At 36.7% G+C, this 16,013-nt stretch overlaps 3 protein-coding genes and 1 pseudogene across 7 annotated transcripts; 1 reads left to right on the forward strand and 3 right to left on the reverse strand.

The window, feature by feature from the left end:
• Positions 1-9: 9 nt before the first annotated feature.
• On the reverse strand, positions 10-1,744 carry LOC104760588 (uncharacterized). Of its 2 annotated transcripts, XM_019240566.2 has the most exons (7): positions 1,617-1,744; positions 1,365-1,486; positions 1,033-1,168; positions 886-944; positions 621-789; positions 366-476; positions 10-265 (listed from the first exon to the last, which is right to left on the reverse strand). In XM_019240566.2, the coding sequence occupies exons 1-7, from the start codon at positions 1,714-1,716 to the stop codon at positions 231-233; spliced, it is 732 nt and encodes a 243-aa protein (XP_019096111.1). In that variant the 5' UTR covers positions 1,717-1,744; the 3' UTR covers positions 10-230. The 2 variants fall into 2 exon arrangements, with proteins under 2 accessions (XP_019096111.1, XP_010481837.1); XM_010483535.3 differs by having other exon boundaries at positions 10-476.
• Positions 1,745-6,857: 5,113 nt separating this feature from the next.
• LOC104760589 (protein transport protein SEC23 G-like) lies at positions 6,858-10,133 on the forward strand. Its single transcript, XM_010483536.3, has 2 exons — positions 6,858-7,886; positions 8,235-10,133. Exons 1-2 carry the CDS (start codon positions 7,185-7,187, stop codon positions 9,897-9,899), a joined length of 2,367 nt encoding a protein of 788 aa, XP_010481838.1. The 5' UTR covers positions 6,858-7,184; the 3' UTR covers positions 9,900-10,133.
• Positions 10,134-10,171: 38 nt separating this feature from the next.
• On the reverse strand, positions 10,172-14,484 carry LOC104760591 (disease resistance protein RML1A). Of its 4 annotated transcripts, none has more exons than XM_087498628.1 (5): positions 13,995-14,484; positions 12,715-13,817; positions 12,556-12,616; positions 12,323-12,437; positions 10,172-12,211 (listed from the first exon to the last, which is right to left on the reverse strand). In XM_087498628.1, exons 4-5 carry the CDS (start codon positions 12,413-12,415, stop codon positions 10,448-10,450), a joined length of 1,857 nt encoding a protein of 618 aa, XP_087354754.1. In that variant the 5' UTR covers positions 12,416-12,437; positions 12,556-12,616; positions 12,715-13,817; positions 13,995-14,484; the 3' UTR covers positions 10,172-10,447. The 4 variants fall into 4 exon arrangements, with proteins under 4 accessions (XP_087354754.1, XP_087354755.1, XP_087354753.1 ...); XM_087498629.1 differs by having other exon boundaries at positions 10,172-11,601; positions 11,668-12,211; positions 12,323-12,616; positions 13,995-14,446; XM_087498627.1 differs by having other exon boundaries at positions 12,323-12,471; positions 13,995-14,422.
• On the reverse strand, positions 13,366-14,446 carry LOC104763149 (disease resistance protein RPS6 pseudogene; annotated as a pseudogene).
• Positions 14,485-16,013: the final 1,529 nt, after the last annotated feature.

Consider the following 16,013-nt stretch of genomic DNA (forward strand, 5'->3'; position numbering starts at 1 on the left):
TAAAGATGGTTAAACAATAAAAATCGAATGTATTTGAGATCAATTAGTAGAGTTAAAAGACTAGCGGTTTAATTAGAGAATTAAAATTTCCCTAAAACCTATAAATCTGCAGGATTAGTTACAAAATTGACCAAGTTGATCACTTGTTGCCGCAGCAGAAACCGAGAGCAGGCTCTCGGCCCATTTAACATAAGGGCCACTCTACTGAAGCTACTTACCAGTACCGGAGTTCAACTTTCCCCTTTCCCATCAGTGAAAAATTTCCCTCCAAAACAGTCCCAACATTACAAACAGGGGTCGGTTTTATTTGTGAGATATTGTAGTTTAAGTTCGTGTTCTAGACGAATGAGGTTGTTTAGCCACACCTTTTAAAGCCGGAGTTTCTTTTTCTGCTTCTGCAAAGAAGCTTTTAGCCTTGTGTGCTACTTCCGCTTCAAGAACCGCCTCAAGCATTAAATCAGATCCTCTTGCACTATCTGCAACCAAAACATTTTAGGATAAAGGCGTCAAATGGTAGCAGGAGCAACTTCGGTTTCAAGAAAAAGATCCAGAACTTGCGCAAACTTGTATGTAAAAAATCAAACGTTTCACAATTGAAGACTTAAAAAAATTCGTTCTACCTTTGCGTTGAGGAAGCAACTTTGCCATCTCAGCTGATACCGGAAGAACAGGTGAATCACTGCTTAGATCGTGCGTCTTGCCACTGACCGTCTCAGATAATCGTGCAAATGATGTTGCTTGAGCGTGAAGGTTAACTGAAGCTGACGACGAGCCACTAAATTCTTGAGCCTTTAATGATAAACAAAAGAGTAGAGTGTTGAAAAAACAGAACAATTATACAAAAAAAAAAAAAAAAAAATGGATCAAGAAGGAAAAAAAGAAAACCTTTGTATAATGATCTGCAGGCTTCTGTTTTTCCTCAACATGAACCGATGTAACATTCCCTACAATAGAACAGAACCAAAAATTAACAAACAACAACTAACAGGAAAAAAAAAGTAATGACCAAGTGAGTGGTTTATATATATATACCATTGGTGCTTGGACTAGATTGTGGAGCTTGGTTGTCCACTCTACGAGTCAAAGGACTAGAATCAAATAGAGAAAATCTAGCTCCATGGCTAATAGCGTCTACTTGTGCTCGCAAATCTTGAACTTCTTTCGATATCTAAACCAAAGTTTGAGAGAGAGACTAATGTTTACATCTAAACATCTTGAAAACTAATCTTAGCTACTACCATTTCTACATATAACTATCAAAATTCACAACACTACTCCGTTTCAGATTCAAGATTAAGGTATCACAACAATGATCTTGAGATCAGAAACAAATGCTGAACTGAAAAAAAAATTCAAGAACAGACCTCTTGCATCTGAGGTTGTTTCATGACACCGTCTAAGTGACCACGAGCCAAATTGATGTAACCAATGGCTCTTCCGAATAATCTTCCTCCTGCTCTAGCAAGAATCGGAAGATCCTTGGGACCTTCAAAAAAAGAAAAGTCGAAACTCACTGAGTTGAAAACTTTTGATTCTTCCAATTTTGAAGTATCGATTTGGAAGGAGGAACACAAAAAGATTGAAGCTAATTAAAGTTTTGGTTGAAGAGAACTGACCAACAACAGCAGCGGTGGCGCCGATGATTAGTAAAATCTCGCCGTAAGACAGCCCAAACATTGCTTCCTTCTCTCCGGCGACTAATGTCGGTTTTCTCATCCGTGTTCCTCTCGCCGTCTCAGTGAAAAAGAAAAGATCTTCTCTATTTTTCTTATTGGGCTTTAAGTATTTGGGCCGTAAAGCCTTATTATAAATATTAAAATTGTGAAAAAAACCCTCAAAACTTTTAATCTTTACAAAATATACCTTTAGGCTCTGAAAACTGCAGTTCCAACCGTTTCCCCCACAAGCTAATGAAACCTAAGTTATCGTCAAAATAAATCAATTTTAAGTTGCAAAACTACTAGCATGTTCGTTAAAAATGCTACTAGTTAGTATTTAGAAATTACTATGCCAAGTAGTAAAATTCACATATCAGAACTCCACAAGTAAGTCAGTGCAATGTCACGATGAGAAGTTTACTGTTGGACATGAAGCAAAAATAAAGTGAACTAGGTACGGATCCGCGTATACGTCCGCGATTGATTTCAAAAACTTTGTTTACTATAAGGTTTGAAATATATTATGTACACATAGAGTTACATTTAATAATATAATTATTTGTTAAATCATTTACCGTTCAAACTTATATTATTTTGGTTTCATTCAGTTTGTGATTTTTGAAATAAGAAAGGTTTCACTCTAAAATCAAGATTCACAAAACCAACATACCCGAATCTAACGTTTACCGAATTAGTGATTAATCAGAATTGTATAAAACTTGTAAATTATGAAACGGATAAAAAACCATCAAAATGATTAAAACTTCTCGAAACGAATGACCTAAATTCTTAAGCAGGTCAAACCCGTCCCGGTAGCCATACTCCATCAGGGGTATAATATTTGTTTTATCTATAAAAATCCGTCCCTCGAAATCTTTAAGAAATAATATTAAAATATATTTAAGATTTATATTTTTAAATATGTTAATTTTGAAATTAAGGAATCTTTTATATACGTTAGTCTTATATATCAGAAATTTTCTATATGGAAAACTGAAAATATGATATCTTATTGGTCAAAAAATCTTCTCCAATGGATATCTTATTGGTCAAAAAATTTTAAACAATAAGAAAGAATATTATTTATATTTTTGAAAATATGATTTAAATATATATTTTTTACATCTCATGTTATAATTTTTTTTTGTTACATAGGTTTTGAAAATAATTTCAAAAACATGTAGGGGATAATATTTATTAATATTTTAATAATATTTATCAATTTTAAAATTTATAGGAACAAAATATTGTGTATATAAATAAATTGAATATGGAAAAAAAATTAGTGAAGTGATCTTAGTGCAGTGGCAGGAGGTAAGTCTATTTGTAGAAGGCACCATCACACCAGGGATGAGTCTCGCTTCCTACGAATGTAGGAATTTGGTTAATGAGCCGACCAGTTGTGGCCTAATGGTTGACAAAAAAAAAAGTTAAATAGCAATGGCAGTTTTATGTAATATTATAGAATATTAAGGGCAAGTAATAAATTGGGCACAAATCTCTGTTGCGACGACACATCAGCTTTTAATTACTACACCTAAAAGCATCTTAATGTAATCAAAGATTGGATCCTAGACGAATAAGCATGAAAAACCCTGATGCTTAAAGTTTAACACTAAACTTAAAATCAGGATGCTTTAAATTAATTTGGCTACTAACTCTCACTAATCCAATGTGTTTTGTTGAGTAACCGATGACCACATTCACGGTGATAACTAATTAATCTGTTGATAACTAAAACGACTTGCCAAAAACATGGTTATGTATATTGTAGTTTATGGTTTGGTTAGGTTAGCTAGGTTGAGAGGATTAATTATGAGATAAGTTGCAAAGTAGTACATTTACAAAACATAATTAGATAATTGATACATTTAATATTCAAAATTAGAAAAAAAAACAACACTTTAATGTGTTGTACTGTTTCATTGACTTGCAAACCCCTAACAAAATAACATATTTATAATCATACCATTAACATTAAATTAATTTTTTTTTCCTTTACCATCTTCCTTCCCTCATTCTCTTTTCTTCTTATATTCATAAACAAAAATTTGCAATTTAATTATGGGTCCACAATTTTTTTAATTTTTTTCTTATTTATTATATTTTCCTCCTTTTAATCTTATAACTAATATATTAATCAACGTAGATTTGTTTTTTTTTTTATTCAGATATATAAAAAATTGTTAAAATCAAATGGTTAAAATCGTTTGATTAACCATGACTACTTTACACAACCATAAGTTGTTTGATTAATCAGGTATTCATATGTTTCTTCACATACATTCTCATATGGTTTGACGCATATTGAGTGTTCATTGTTGTCTCATATAATTTTACTACCTATCCAAGTTTTTCCAACATAGACTATCCATTTACCAAAGAACACATGTACAATAAAAAATGGACAGTATTTAATATAATTATACATATAAAATATAGTAATATGGGAAAATGTAGTTATAATCCATTATACAAAAAAATGGTTATCGAATTTTAATAACTTCTAAATATATTTTTTAGCAAAAAACAATTTATTATATATTTTTATTACTTTTTTCGTGCTCATTCCTAGCCATCATATATGTTTCCATCTAATGGTCAATATAATAAAGCATATGAACCACTAGATCTCAACTAGTTTTTTAAAAATCATTTCCCAGCCGTTGGATCGTAAGTATTAGTTATAATTGGTTAAGTCCACATACAACTACTCTATTTGGTTTAGTTAGCCTACTCTCCCAAAGTTAGGGACAAAAATATCCAAATTTTAGATGAATAGTGTAAAAATAAGGAAAAAAAGTGTCTCATAAACAAAAAGTATCCTAAAATAAAAGAACTTAAAAGGTTTTTATTTTATTTTAAATAAAAAAATATTAAATTTATAGTATCTTTAAACATATTTTTGTTCAGCTCAGTGAGAGAGACAGACACGGACCCTATGAATAAAAGCGAACTGACTAAACTCAATTTACTCTCTCAATCTGCCCAACCAAGCTCTCCTTCTTTTTTGTTCCAACAACTCTTTTCCCTAAATAAAACAACAACTTGACTTTTTTTTCTTCTTCCTTTTTCTTCTTCTTCTTAAAAAATTATATAAAACCATGATTTTGGAAAATTTTGTGAGATTTACAAAATTTGGGATGTTGAGAGATTTGAAGAGATTTTTGGTGAATTGTTAGATGAATAAGAGATATGCTTTGGTGTAATTGTTTTAGTTAGACAATAGTATTTGAGACAATTTACATTTTTAGCTGAACTAGCTATAGTGAACTGCTCGGTCTTCGCTCAGCCGGATTTTCAGTGATTTTTGGATGAGTTTTGTAAATGTGATTTAACTACTCCGCTAAACTGCTTTTAAAAACATCAACTTTCATCTCTATTCAGATTGATCATCTGAATGGACAAAGGAATATGACCTAATCATTTTTTAAAAGGGGTGCGTAATATAAATCTTTATCATAAAATTATGTTGTTATTGCGAAATGAAGAATTAAATCCTCACAGAAATTTGTTGATAATTAATTTATCATTAGTGAGTAAAAATAAAAGAGAAAACACATAATAAAAGAAAAAAAAAGGTATAGGAAGCAAGAGTAAGAATCAATTTTAATGTAAAAAGTTTTTTTGGTGTAAAAAATATCTCTTTTCAAGTTTTTTTCTAATTTTTTAGCTTAAATGAGCTAAATATATATTTTTAAAATCTTAATGAGAAATAATATAGATTTATGAAAGAAAATAGTAAAATAACTAAAAAGTAAGTATTTTTCGGTTAAACTTTTTAATAAAAGTATATTATAGAAAAATTATACCATTACCAATTGTGCTAAAACTTCTTTAACGATATTACAAAAAAAAAAAATTAGCTTAAATGAGCTAATGAGATGGAAAATTGTTTACATACAAGACATTATGCGGAGATGTACGCGCGTGGCGTGCCAAACAATCCAATTTTACATTTGCAGTTCTAGGAATAAAAGATAAGGAAAAAGTAGAAAATCCTCCGTGTCTATCTTGATATCGTCAAGGTATGTCGACAACGTCTGCTGTCATGTCAGCGCTTCGCCTTCTGTTACCCTAACTATCTCCTCCGGCCGCTCAACTTCATTCTCAAACACACGTCCATTACGTGCTTTCCATATAGACCACAAAACCCACGGGAAGGTCAAGACATGGGAGCCCGGACTCTTAGGGCCCAAAAAGTGGTCCATGTTGGCATACACAGACTCCATCGGAAAGGAGTATGGTCCTAACGGTACCTAAGATAAAGCCCAAACCTGACGTGCCGGTGGACAAAGAAACAAGGCATGATTGACTATTTCCGCATCGGCACCGTAATGAGAACAACCCATATCACAAGAAATGCCACGGCGTCGCAAATTTGTCGAAACCGAAATGCACCCTGATAGCACCTGCCACATAAACTGGTGAAGTATTGGCAGACAACGAACCTGCCAAACACTGGCTATGAGATGAGTAATCTCCGGCCCGCCACCAACTGCATGGAAAGGCCTTGTAACCTCCATATGTGTCGTATGATAACTAGACTTAACTGTATACCTCCCATTTTTCGTAAAGTACCAACCGAGAGAGTCCTCCTTCGGACAACTTCCTACGGGTAAAGCCCTTATCAATGCAACATCGACATGATCAAAATGCTCATTAAGCAAATCCATCCGCCTCGAGTTCGTTTGACGATCAATTAAGTGAGAAATTTGAAGAGAAGGATCCTTAAGCGAACCCTTGCTTAAAGCTGGTCTCGGGAATTGAGCTGGGATCCAGGGATCAGTCCATATAGAAATAGATGTTTCGGACCCAACTCTTTTTAATAAGCCTCTTGTTTACCAGAGAGCGAGCAGAAAGAAGACTTCTCCACCCATATAAGGGAGCGTATGAACGAATCAGTTCCATGGGATTCGAATTCCTATAATATCTACTTTTAAAAATCCTGGCGAACAAAGAATCTGGAATCTCAATTAGCCGCCATCATTGTTTAGCCAATAAAGCCGAATTAAAATCATCAACATTCCGAAAACCTAAACCGCCCAACTGTTTACTACAACACAACTTCTTCCAAGCTAACTAATGCAAACCTCCTGTCCGTCCATTTGCACTGCACCAAAAATTGGCCACTCCACTGGTAAGCTTGGCGAATGAAAGGTTGAATGATTAATATTTCAAGTTCGTAACTAAATATTAGATATTTGTTTTGTAAAGAGGGAGCGTAGATTTGCAAATGAAAAAGAAATAGAGGGGTTGTTTGCAATTTGCTCCCAAAAAAAAAAAACAAAAAAACAGTGTTTTGTTTTAAAAATGATATAATCCTATATCGGAGAAGAGCGAATCACTTCTTCTCATGGACAAACTCTGAAATCGTAAAAAATCAAAGAATGTTTCATTTTCTTCTTCGCCGGCCGGAAAAAAACTTGAGGATCTGAGAGAATCTTTCAACCCCTCACTTTTTTTACAGATCGATGAGTACGGATTTGAAAAATCCCCAATCAGTGAAATCGAAGATCTAAAGCTATGGATTTCTTAGAACTAGAAGCAATCGAAGGATTGAGATGGTCATGGAACTCATGGCCAACTACAAAATCCGATTGCGAGTTTCTCGTTGTTCCACTAAGTATCATGTACACTCCATTGATGCAGTTCTCTGAGCTTCCCACGATTCCTTATGATCCATTGATCTGTTCTCGATGTGGAGCTGTGTTAAACCCTTACGCTCGCGTTGATTACCAATCTCGAATCTGGTCTTGTCCCTTTTGCTTTCACAAAAACCATTTCCCTCGTTCTTACTCTGGCATCACTGAAACCAATCTCCCGGCGGAGCTTTTTCCGACTTACAGCGCCGTCGAGTACACTCCGCCGCAGCGGAAATCGGGTTCGGCTACCACGACCCCCACGGCTGCTGCGAGTTGGGGTAATCAAGGGCTTAGATCAATGTCTTCGACTTCGTCTTTTTCGTCTCTTGCTTCTACTGTTGGAGGTGGTGGTGTGATTGGTGAGCTTGGGCCTGCGTTTGTGTTTGTTGTTGATGCATCTATGGTTGAGGATGAGTTGAGGGCTGTGAGAAGTGAGCTTTTGTTAGTCATTGAACAGTTGCCTGAGAATTGTTTGGTGGCTTTGATTACTTTTGATTCTATGGTTAGGGTTTATGATTTGGGTTTCTCTCAATGCTCTAAAGTTGTTGTTTTTCATGGCGAACGTGATCTTTCTCCAGACCAGGTAAATACCTTTTTTGAGATTTGGGACTCTTGCTTTACGTTTTTAGCTTCTTTCTTGCAACTAATGGTGGGATTTGATCTTAGTTTGATTAGATTGAAGGATGCTAATGCTTGAGAATTGTTCAGTTTTAGGATTGTGTTAGTGTTGTAGAGATATATATATAGTTTGATGACTATAAGTGTGTTGAATTGTTCTTGCGTGGTTGGTTGATTGTTGTGATTTGGATACGTTAAACAAGTACTCTTTCTAGTGTTCATCACCTTCGTGTGCTTCATCGTGACTGTTTGGATCAATAGCTGCGTTGAATTTGACGGAGTTCTATTCTTTTTTCGTGGAACATTTGAGCAGATACAACAATATCTCGGACTTGGATATCCAAAGCAGCTTCATCATGGAAAGATGTCAGCGATTCGGAAGCAGAGTTTTTTGCTTCCATTGGCGGAATGTGAGTTTAACCTAACATCTGCTTTTGAAGAAATCGTTCCTTTGGTTAATGTCAAACCAGGTCATCGGCCTCATAGGTCAACTGGTGCTGCGATCTCAACAGCATTGGGACTGCTTGAAGGATGTTCTGTAACCACGGGTTCTCGGATTATGGTTTTCACATCAGGGCCTGCGACAAGAGGCCCTGGGATCATAGTGGACTCTGATCTAAGCCATTCAATCAGAACCCACAGAGATATTATCACTGGTAGAGTGCCTTATTACGACAGATCTTGCGGGTTTTACAAGAAATTAGCAAAGAGGCTATGTGATACCTCTGCTGTTCTCGATGTGTTTGCTTGCTCTCTTGACCAGGTTGGAGCAGCGGAACTGAGATACGCAGTTGAAATGTCTGGTGGATTTCTCTTACTGGGAGAGACATTTGAATCCGAACAATTCAAAAAATGTCTTAGGCATATATTCAGCCGCGATGCAGATGGGAACCTGAGTATGTATTTTGATGTGTCTTTAGAAGTTGTGGCGACTAAGGATATGAGAATCTGTGGTGCTCTCGGTCCGGTTGTGTCGCTAAGACAAAAGAACGATATAGTGAGCGAAACAGAGATTGGTGAAGGTGGAACATATACATGGAAAACGAGCACTGTCACAAATAAGACATGTGTTTCCTTCTTTTTTCAAGTGAGCAGCGAACAGAATCGAAAACCGCAGCCTGGTTCCGCGTTCTTCATTCAGTTCATTACTCGGTATCGTTATGGAAATGGAGGAATGAGGAAACGGGTTACAACGGTTGCTAGAAGATGGGTTGTTGGAAAATCTCCAGAAGTCTCGTCAGGATTTGATCAAGAAACAGCTGCTTCAGTTATGGCGCGGCTTGCAATTAACAGAGCAGAGGAGTGTTACGCCAGAGACGTTATCAGGTGGTTAGATGACGGTTTAATCCGCTTTGCTTCACGGTTCGGAGATTATATTCAAGAAGATCCATCTTCTTTCAGGTTGACTCCAAACTTCTCGCTTTATCCTCAGTTTATGTACTACCTACGAAGATCACAGTTTCTTGACGTCTTCAACAATTCCCCTGATGAAACCGGATTTTTCCGGTTAATGTTAAACCGGGAAGGAGTGGTAAACTCAATCATCATGATTCAACCAACACTTCTCCGGTATTCATTCGACGGACCGCCGGTTCCAGTCCTCCTCGATATCCGGTCAGTAACAGCAGACGTGATTTTGCTCTTCGATTCATACTTCTACGTCGTTATCCACCATGGATCAAAAATAGCACAATGGAGGAAACTTGAGTATCATAAAGACGCAAACCACGAAACTTTCCGGAACCTTCTTGAAGCACCGGAGATTGATGCAGCTCAGTTAGTGATTGATCGGATTCCAATGCCGAGGATTGTGCGGTGTGACCAGCACGGTAGTCAAGCTCGGTTTCTTCTTGCCAAGCTTAATCCTTCGGTGACTCAGAAAACAGATCATACTGGTGGTTCAGATATTGTTCTTACTGATGATTTGAGTCTTCAAGATTTCCTGGAAGATTTGCAATCTCTGGCAGTGAAAGGCTGAGAAATGTGGGAGCAAATTAGTAAATTGGTTCTGTTTTTGAATTGGTACAGGTAATGATTTTGACTAATTGGGTTGTACGAAATTTTTTAATACAGTATTGGTATTTTAGTCATCATCTATACCTGTTATTGTCAGGCGTTCTGAATCGTTTAGATGGAAATGGGAATTCGAAATGTATGATTTGGTTTGGACCTGATTTGTTACAGAAAGGTTTAATTTGATCTTTGTGAGCTACTGTAATTGTGCAATGCGACAAAAAAAGTCTCCAGTAATTTTGTGAGACAATTTTCTCTTAAAATTTGCAGTGATAAATCTGTATCATGAGAAACATGTGAACTGCTTTAAGTAATCACTAGAAAAGCAAACATAACTAGTTGATCACCAAATTACAAGGGAAACAGGTTACATGACCATAAGCTTTTGTCCTCCCATCATGCAACATATAAGTGACCACACTTGTATTTATACACAAAGTTTATCGAAGAGTTTGTTACGCATTAGCTTCAGCTCCTCTTCTTTATTTACACTAGGAATGGAGTGTGCCTTCTTTAATGACCCGATGGAGTGACTGGATCATGAGAAACTTCTGACAACGAGCCGCAATAACCCATCAAATGCCGAGATAATTTCTTGTTTAATCTCTCTGTTTTCTTGTTTTTTTCTTGCCTCTGAATAGATTTCTCCAGCTTCTTTGCTGCCTTCCTAATAGATACACACAGTTTCTTGTTTATCTTCTCTGGTTCTTCTGAAGAACTTGGCCGCTTTCTTTTTGTGCTTCTCCTTGTTTGTAAAGCGGTTTCCCCAACATCTTTGTTGTCTTCATAGTCCATATCTACAACGCTATCCTCAAGAGGCAGAGACGATAAGATGGGGTGAGCTACGTAGTCATATTTGGGGTGAGCTACATAGTCATATTTGCAGGGACATGCCTCTAGGAATTGCACACCACATCGTAATATCTTGCAAGGAAGGCCCCCGAAATCAAACCGCAACTTGTCTTCTGGAATGTTGTCTTGCTCTAGCGTGAAATACGAGTTGAGAATAAACAAGTGATCCTTCTCAAAAGTATATGACACATCTATGTATGGCCATTTATACACAGATGTAGAGTGGTTGCCTCTGAGGTGACAAGATATTTGGATACAGCTAGCAGGGACATCATTTGGCCAATCTCTCGCAGGAAGTACAACGCAAGCTTTGAATTTCATGGATCCGGAGAGATGCATGTGATCTAAATGGATAGTCAGTGAACTTCCTCTAGCTTGGTGACTAAAGTATTCAGGAACTTCACCACCTGGTAAGATTGCATAGCCACAAGCCCATTCTTCAATGAGTAGTTTACGAGCTTCTCGTATCAGTTTCACGCAGTTATTGAACTTGAGAATGAGCTTGGGGTTGTGATATGAGTTACATGGCTGAGATATGCTTTCCAGTGACCTACAGTTTTCTGCATGCAGTTCTGACAGGGAGTCTGGAAGCTCTGGCAGCGAGACAAGTTCCACACAGTCGTGAAGGTGAAGGGAGTGCAGATGTGAGAGATGTTTGATGGAATGTGGAATACTCTTGAAATCATTTTCACTCATATACAATTTCAAGGGGAAGCTATGGATCTTTTCAGGTATATTTGCCGGCAGACTCTTAGCTTGAACATTGTCCAACCTCAACAACAGCTCATGCTTAAAGTTAAAGCTCTGGAAGATTTCTACAGGAAATTTCCTCACATTAATGCATCCTGTAAAATTAAGCTTCTGGAGACGTATTAACTTACAAATGTTTGGCGAGATGTCTTGCAGCTGCTCACAGTATGTCATTGACAATATCTTGAGCCCATAGAGATTCTTGATCCAGCTAGGAATCTCAGTTATCCTTGAATAGTCCAAATACAACTTCGATACGGTAGCTGGAAGAAGAGGGAATGTTGTAACTGTTTCACAACATATCATTGTTAATCTCTTCAGACGATTCCAATGTTGAACTGAGAGAGGCACTTCTCTTATTGTTGTGAATGACGCACTTAGACATACAATTTTACTAGAAATCTCTGGAAAATCTTTCAGTTTCGAGCACTCGCAAATATTGAGGAAGCTTAGAGACATTAATGCGAGGTTTGCAGGAAAAGACTCCAGATTTATGCATTCCCCAAGGTGTAAGTAATTCAGCTTTTGAAGTTTTCCAAAAGAGGAAGGAAGTGCGGCCAAACTGCGGCAACGAGTCAACTCTATTCTCTCCAAATTTGTTGCTTTCGAAAGATCAGGAAGTTCTTTCAGGTTGACGGAGGCACACAAATTTATTTTCTTGAGACATTTGAGCATCTGAAAACAATTGCAAGGAAACAAAATGTGAAATTCGTTGTTAGTTTGGAGTTTTGGACAAAAACTAAAAGCACAATGCATTTTACCAAGAAACTGAAGCCATAAACTTACAGGGTCTCCTTGCCAGAGCTTCTCCAATTTGCTCTCTCGCATATTGATTTCAACAAGAAAGTTCGCAGAGAGTTGAGTTTGCATACATTTCATTTCCCAATGGAGTAATCTGAGTCTAGGAGGTAAAGACAAACAGTCCAAACCTTCATCTAAATGCAGTCTGGCCTTATCAGACCATTGTTTGTAAAATCTTAAAATTTGGAGATTATACATTCCAACGAAAGCTCCCTTACCTAGGAACAACTCCTCGATTTCAGACATGTTGAACGATATGCCTAAAACAGTTCTTGTGCCCTGAAATATTCTCCAAAAACAAAAACAAAGTTAGAACAATGTGATTGTTTGAGATCATACTGAGAAAGCCAAATTAGATGATACAAACAAGGGCGTACGGTATTATCAGCAAGAACATCATTGATCGTTTTTGCATCCACTAGAAATTGACGTTTCCCAGGTTCATGGGTTGATTGTCTACGAACGATTTGTCGCCCCATCTGTTGTAACAAATTGTGCATCGTGATACGTTTGTCACTCGAGATAGATATGAGAGCCCTTTCGACTAGGACGTCAAGTCCACTCTCAATGTCAAGATCACTATTTCCAAGGAGCTGGGTCACACGTTTTTTTTTTCCACCATTGAATACGCATGCAATATGGAGAAATATAACTTTGAGATCATCATTATCACCTAAGCTATCATAACCAATTCTTAATATCCTTTCAATGTCTACATGAAGAGTGGCCTTGAGACTAGGTAGTGCACGAATCCACTTCGTTTTGCTTTTGCCACGCAATGATGAACCTAAAACAGATAGACCTAACGGAAGACGAGTGAGCTTTGCAACTTCATTTGAAAGCTCCACATATCCATCTGCTGGGGAATCTTGTCTGAATGCCGATTGAGAAAATATTTGTAGAGCTTCAACTCTTGATGGAAACCCCACTCTCATATACATCTTGGATATCATGCGCTTCCAAAATATCTTTATGCTCGGTGGTCACGATAATCCTACTTCCATCACCAAACCAGTGAGGTCGATCTGCTAGAGCATTGAGTTGCTCTATGTTATCCACATCATCAAGAACAATGAGCACTTTCCAGTACCTTAGCCTGTTCTCCACAATACCTAGATTTTTTATCCTCAAATCCTTATCGTTGCATAGTTCAGAGAGAAATCTTTCTTGCAACCTTAACTTCGAGCTATAACTTTCATTACTTTTATAACTTCCTTTAACATTTTCCATAAAAAGAGTAACCTGAAAGCTGCTGGATAACCGATTGTACAACGCTCTAGCAATTGTGCTTTTACCAATGCCTGCTGGACCCCAAATCCCTATCATCTTCACTTCATTACTCTCAAGACTTAACAATAAATTCATCTTTTCTATATGATCTTCGATTCCAACGAATTCATCAAAATCCTTTGACATCGTAGAATTTAACTCATTAGAAACATCTCCGCAAATTTTTTTTATCATAGCCGCTTCACTATGCCTAAACAACATAAACATAATCATTTCTTCATCAAAATTAACTCAAGAGACTCAATATCTATATATATTTCTGCATCATCCGATTCATAGGTATAATACATTCCTAGCAAAATCGTTCTATGGATTTGGAGATAGCAATGACAAAATTAGTAATAGTTGGAGTGAAGAATACACAAACCAGTTTTTTGAATGCTCTCCGGAAATGTTGGCAACATCAATCAAAGCTTTCTTCCATCTCTGCTTCTCATCATGTGTTTTCCCCAAACAACTTCTCTCGAAGCCCTTGCCAAAATCTCCGATCTGGTTCCGTACACGAGACGGATCCACATCGTAAAAAACTGTCATCACCATCTGGTCTTGGGAATCTTTGCGCTCCATGATCTCCAACAGTTCGTTTAAGCACCAGCTCGAAGAAGCGTAGTTCTTCGATAGAATGACGATTGAGATTCTCGATGCCTTAATCGCTCGCACAAGCTCTGGATGAATCGATTTACTGTTGATTCCATTGTCCACGAATGATATGATCTTCCGGTGCTGGAACTCGTTGAGCAAGTGGCTGAGAAAGGTTCGTCGGACGTCTTTGCCTCTGAAACTTGGGAATCTGTCGTAAGATGAAGATGAAGAAGCCATGAGGGAGATGGCAAATGAAGGGCTTTTTAGGTCCAAACAGTAAGCCCAAGCCCTGATTAACAACAAATAAAATATTCATTTGCTTTTTTTTTTTTTTTCTCTTGTTTGATTTATCTATCTATGGCAAAATAAGTTTTTTTTTTCTCTCTTTGTTTTCTAATTGTATAAAGCCAAAATCAATTTGGAGAACATATGAATATCATGTTACTTATTTATAGAGTTGTGGTATCTCATTTACAATTCAACTCTTTACATCTCCATTAACTCTTGGAAAATTGCTAGATGTTCTATAATATTTAGACTGGATCAAGTCTCACTTATTTTTATTTAATTTTAACTAGATAAAGTCTTAATTATCTCCAAAACGTGAAGGCAATAGTCATGAAAGATTTGTTGATATGTTTAAAGAGTTACTTACTTGTCAAAATCTCTTATTTGGAAGCTGAGCCGTTGACATGATGTCCTCAAAGTTTGGGACTAGTCTTCTTGGGTTTGGATAACTAAGGAAACATTCATACAAACGAACGATTCATGATATATAAAGAAAACACCATAAAATCAGTCAAATTAACTTTTCATATATATATTTTTTTTGTTCAAACAAAAAAAACTTCTCATTTTCTTGAGAAAGTCTCTTAAGAATCTAAATCTAAAGAAAAGGTAAAAAAAAAACTCATAATCCACTTTAATCACTACGAGCCCCGGCATTATGATGACCATCAACATTAGAAAGCATTACCCTATACGGAGATTCCAAATCATCAGTCACAAGATCATTTAATTACATCATGCAAAATCACAACCAAAACACCAAATCCAACGGTTATAAAAAAAAGCTAACCGGAGAGAAACCAAAGATTTCGAAGCAAATCTTAAATGGTATACACTTTTTCACTTATCAGTCAAATACGGAGGACGATTATATCTGATACCGATGTTTTGATATATAAACTTAACTGCCGTCTGACTCACGTATCAAAAGCTCCATACCAAAGACCCCTCCTCTTGATGTTTATATTATATGTTAGTAGCTGATTTTGTGGTAGATGACTGTTATAACTTAGAAACATAGGGATTAATCCGTAAGGATTCTTAATTATTTTTCTCCGAATGGATCACCAATTGAAACCATGTAAGAAACATATAGGTTCCTCCAAAATAATGAATCTTATAAAAGGAGTTGAGATTATACAATCAGCGAGAACAAGCTTGCGTAATTATAACAAAAGCCAACCATGTCTCAAGGAAATCAACGATCTTCGAGTTTGATGAAAAGAGGAGAAAATTCATATTCCATTCTTGAAGTACTCTCTCGAGATTGACGGTATACTTAGTCCAGAGGTTTCGTTGCGTGTGGAAGCTATGGGGATTCATGCTTGGCTGTCCACATTTCACCAAGTAGTTATTGACCAGGTCTTCAGCTCGTCCACGTTTCTTATTTGGGGTCCAAGGATACCGTCAGTGGCTCTTCTACTCTGATGCTACTGTACAGTGATCGGAAAGCAGAACAGACACCAAATGTGTTTTTGCTAGATCTTTTATCGTAATGAATAATTGTAATGTAGTA

This window comes from Camelina sativa, chromosome 18 (assembly GCF_030686135.1).
Source record: "Camelina sativa cultivar CO46 ecotype springtype chromosome 18, ASM3068613v1".
NCBI lineage: Eukaryota > Viridiplantae > Streptophyta > Magnoliopsida > Brassicales > Brassicaceae > Camelina > Camelina sativa.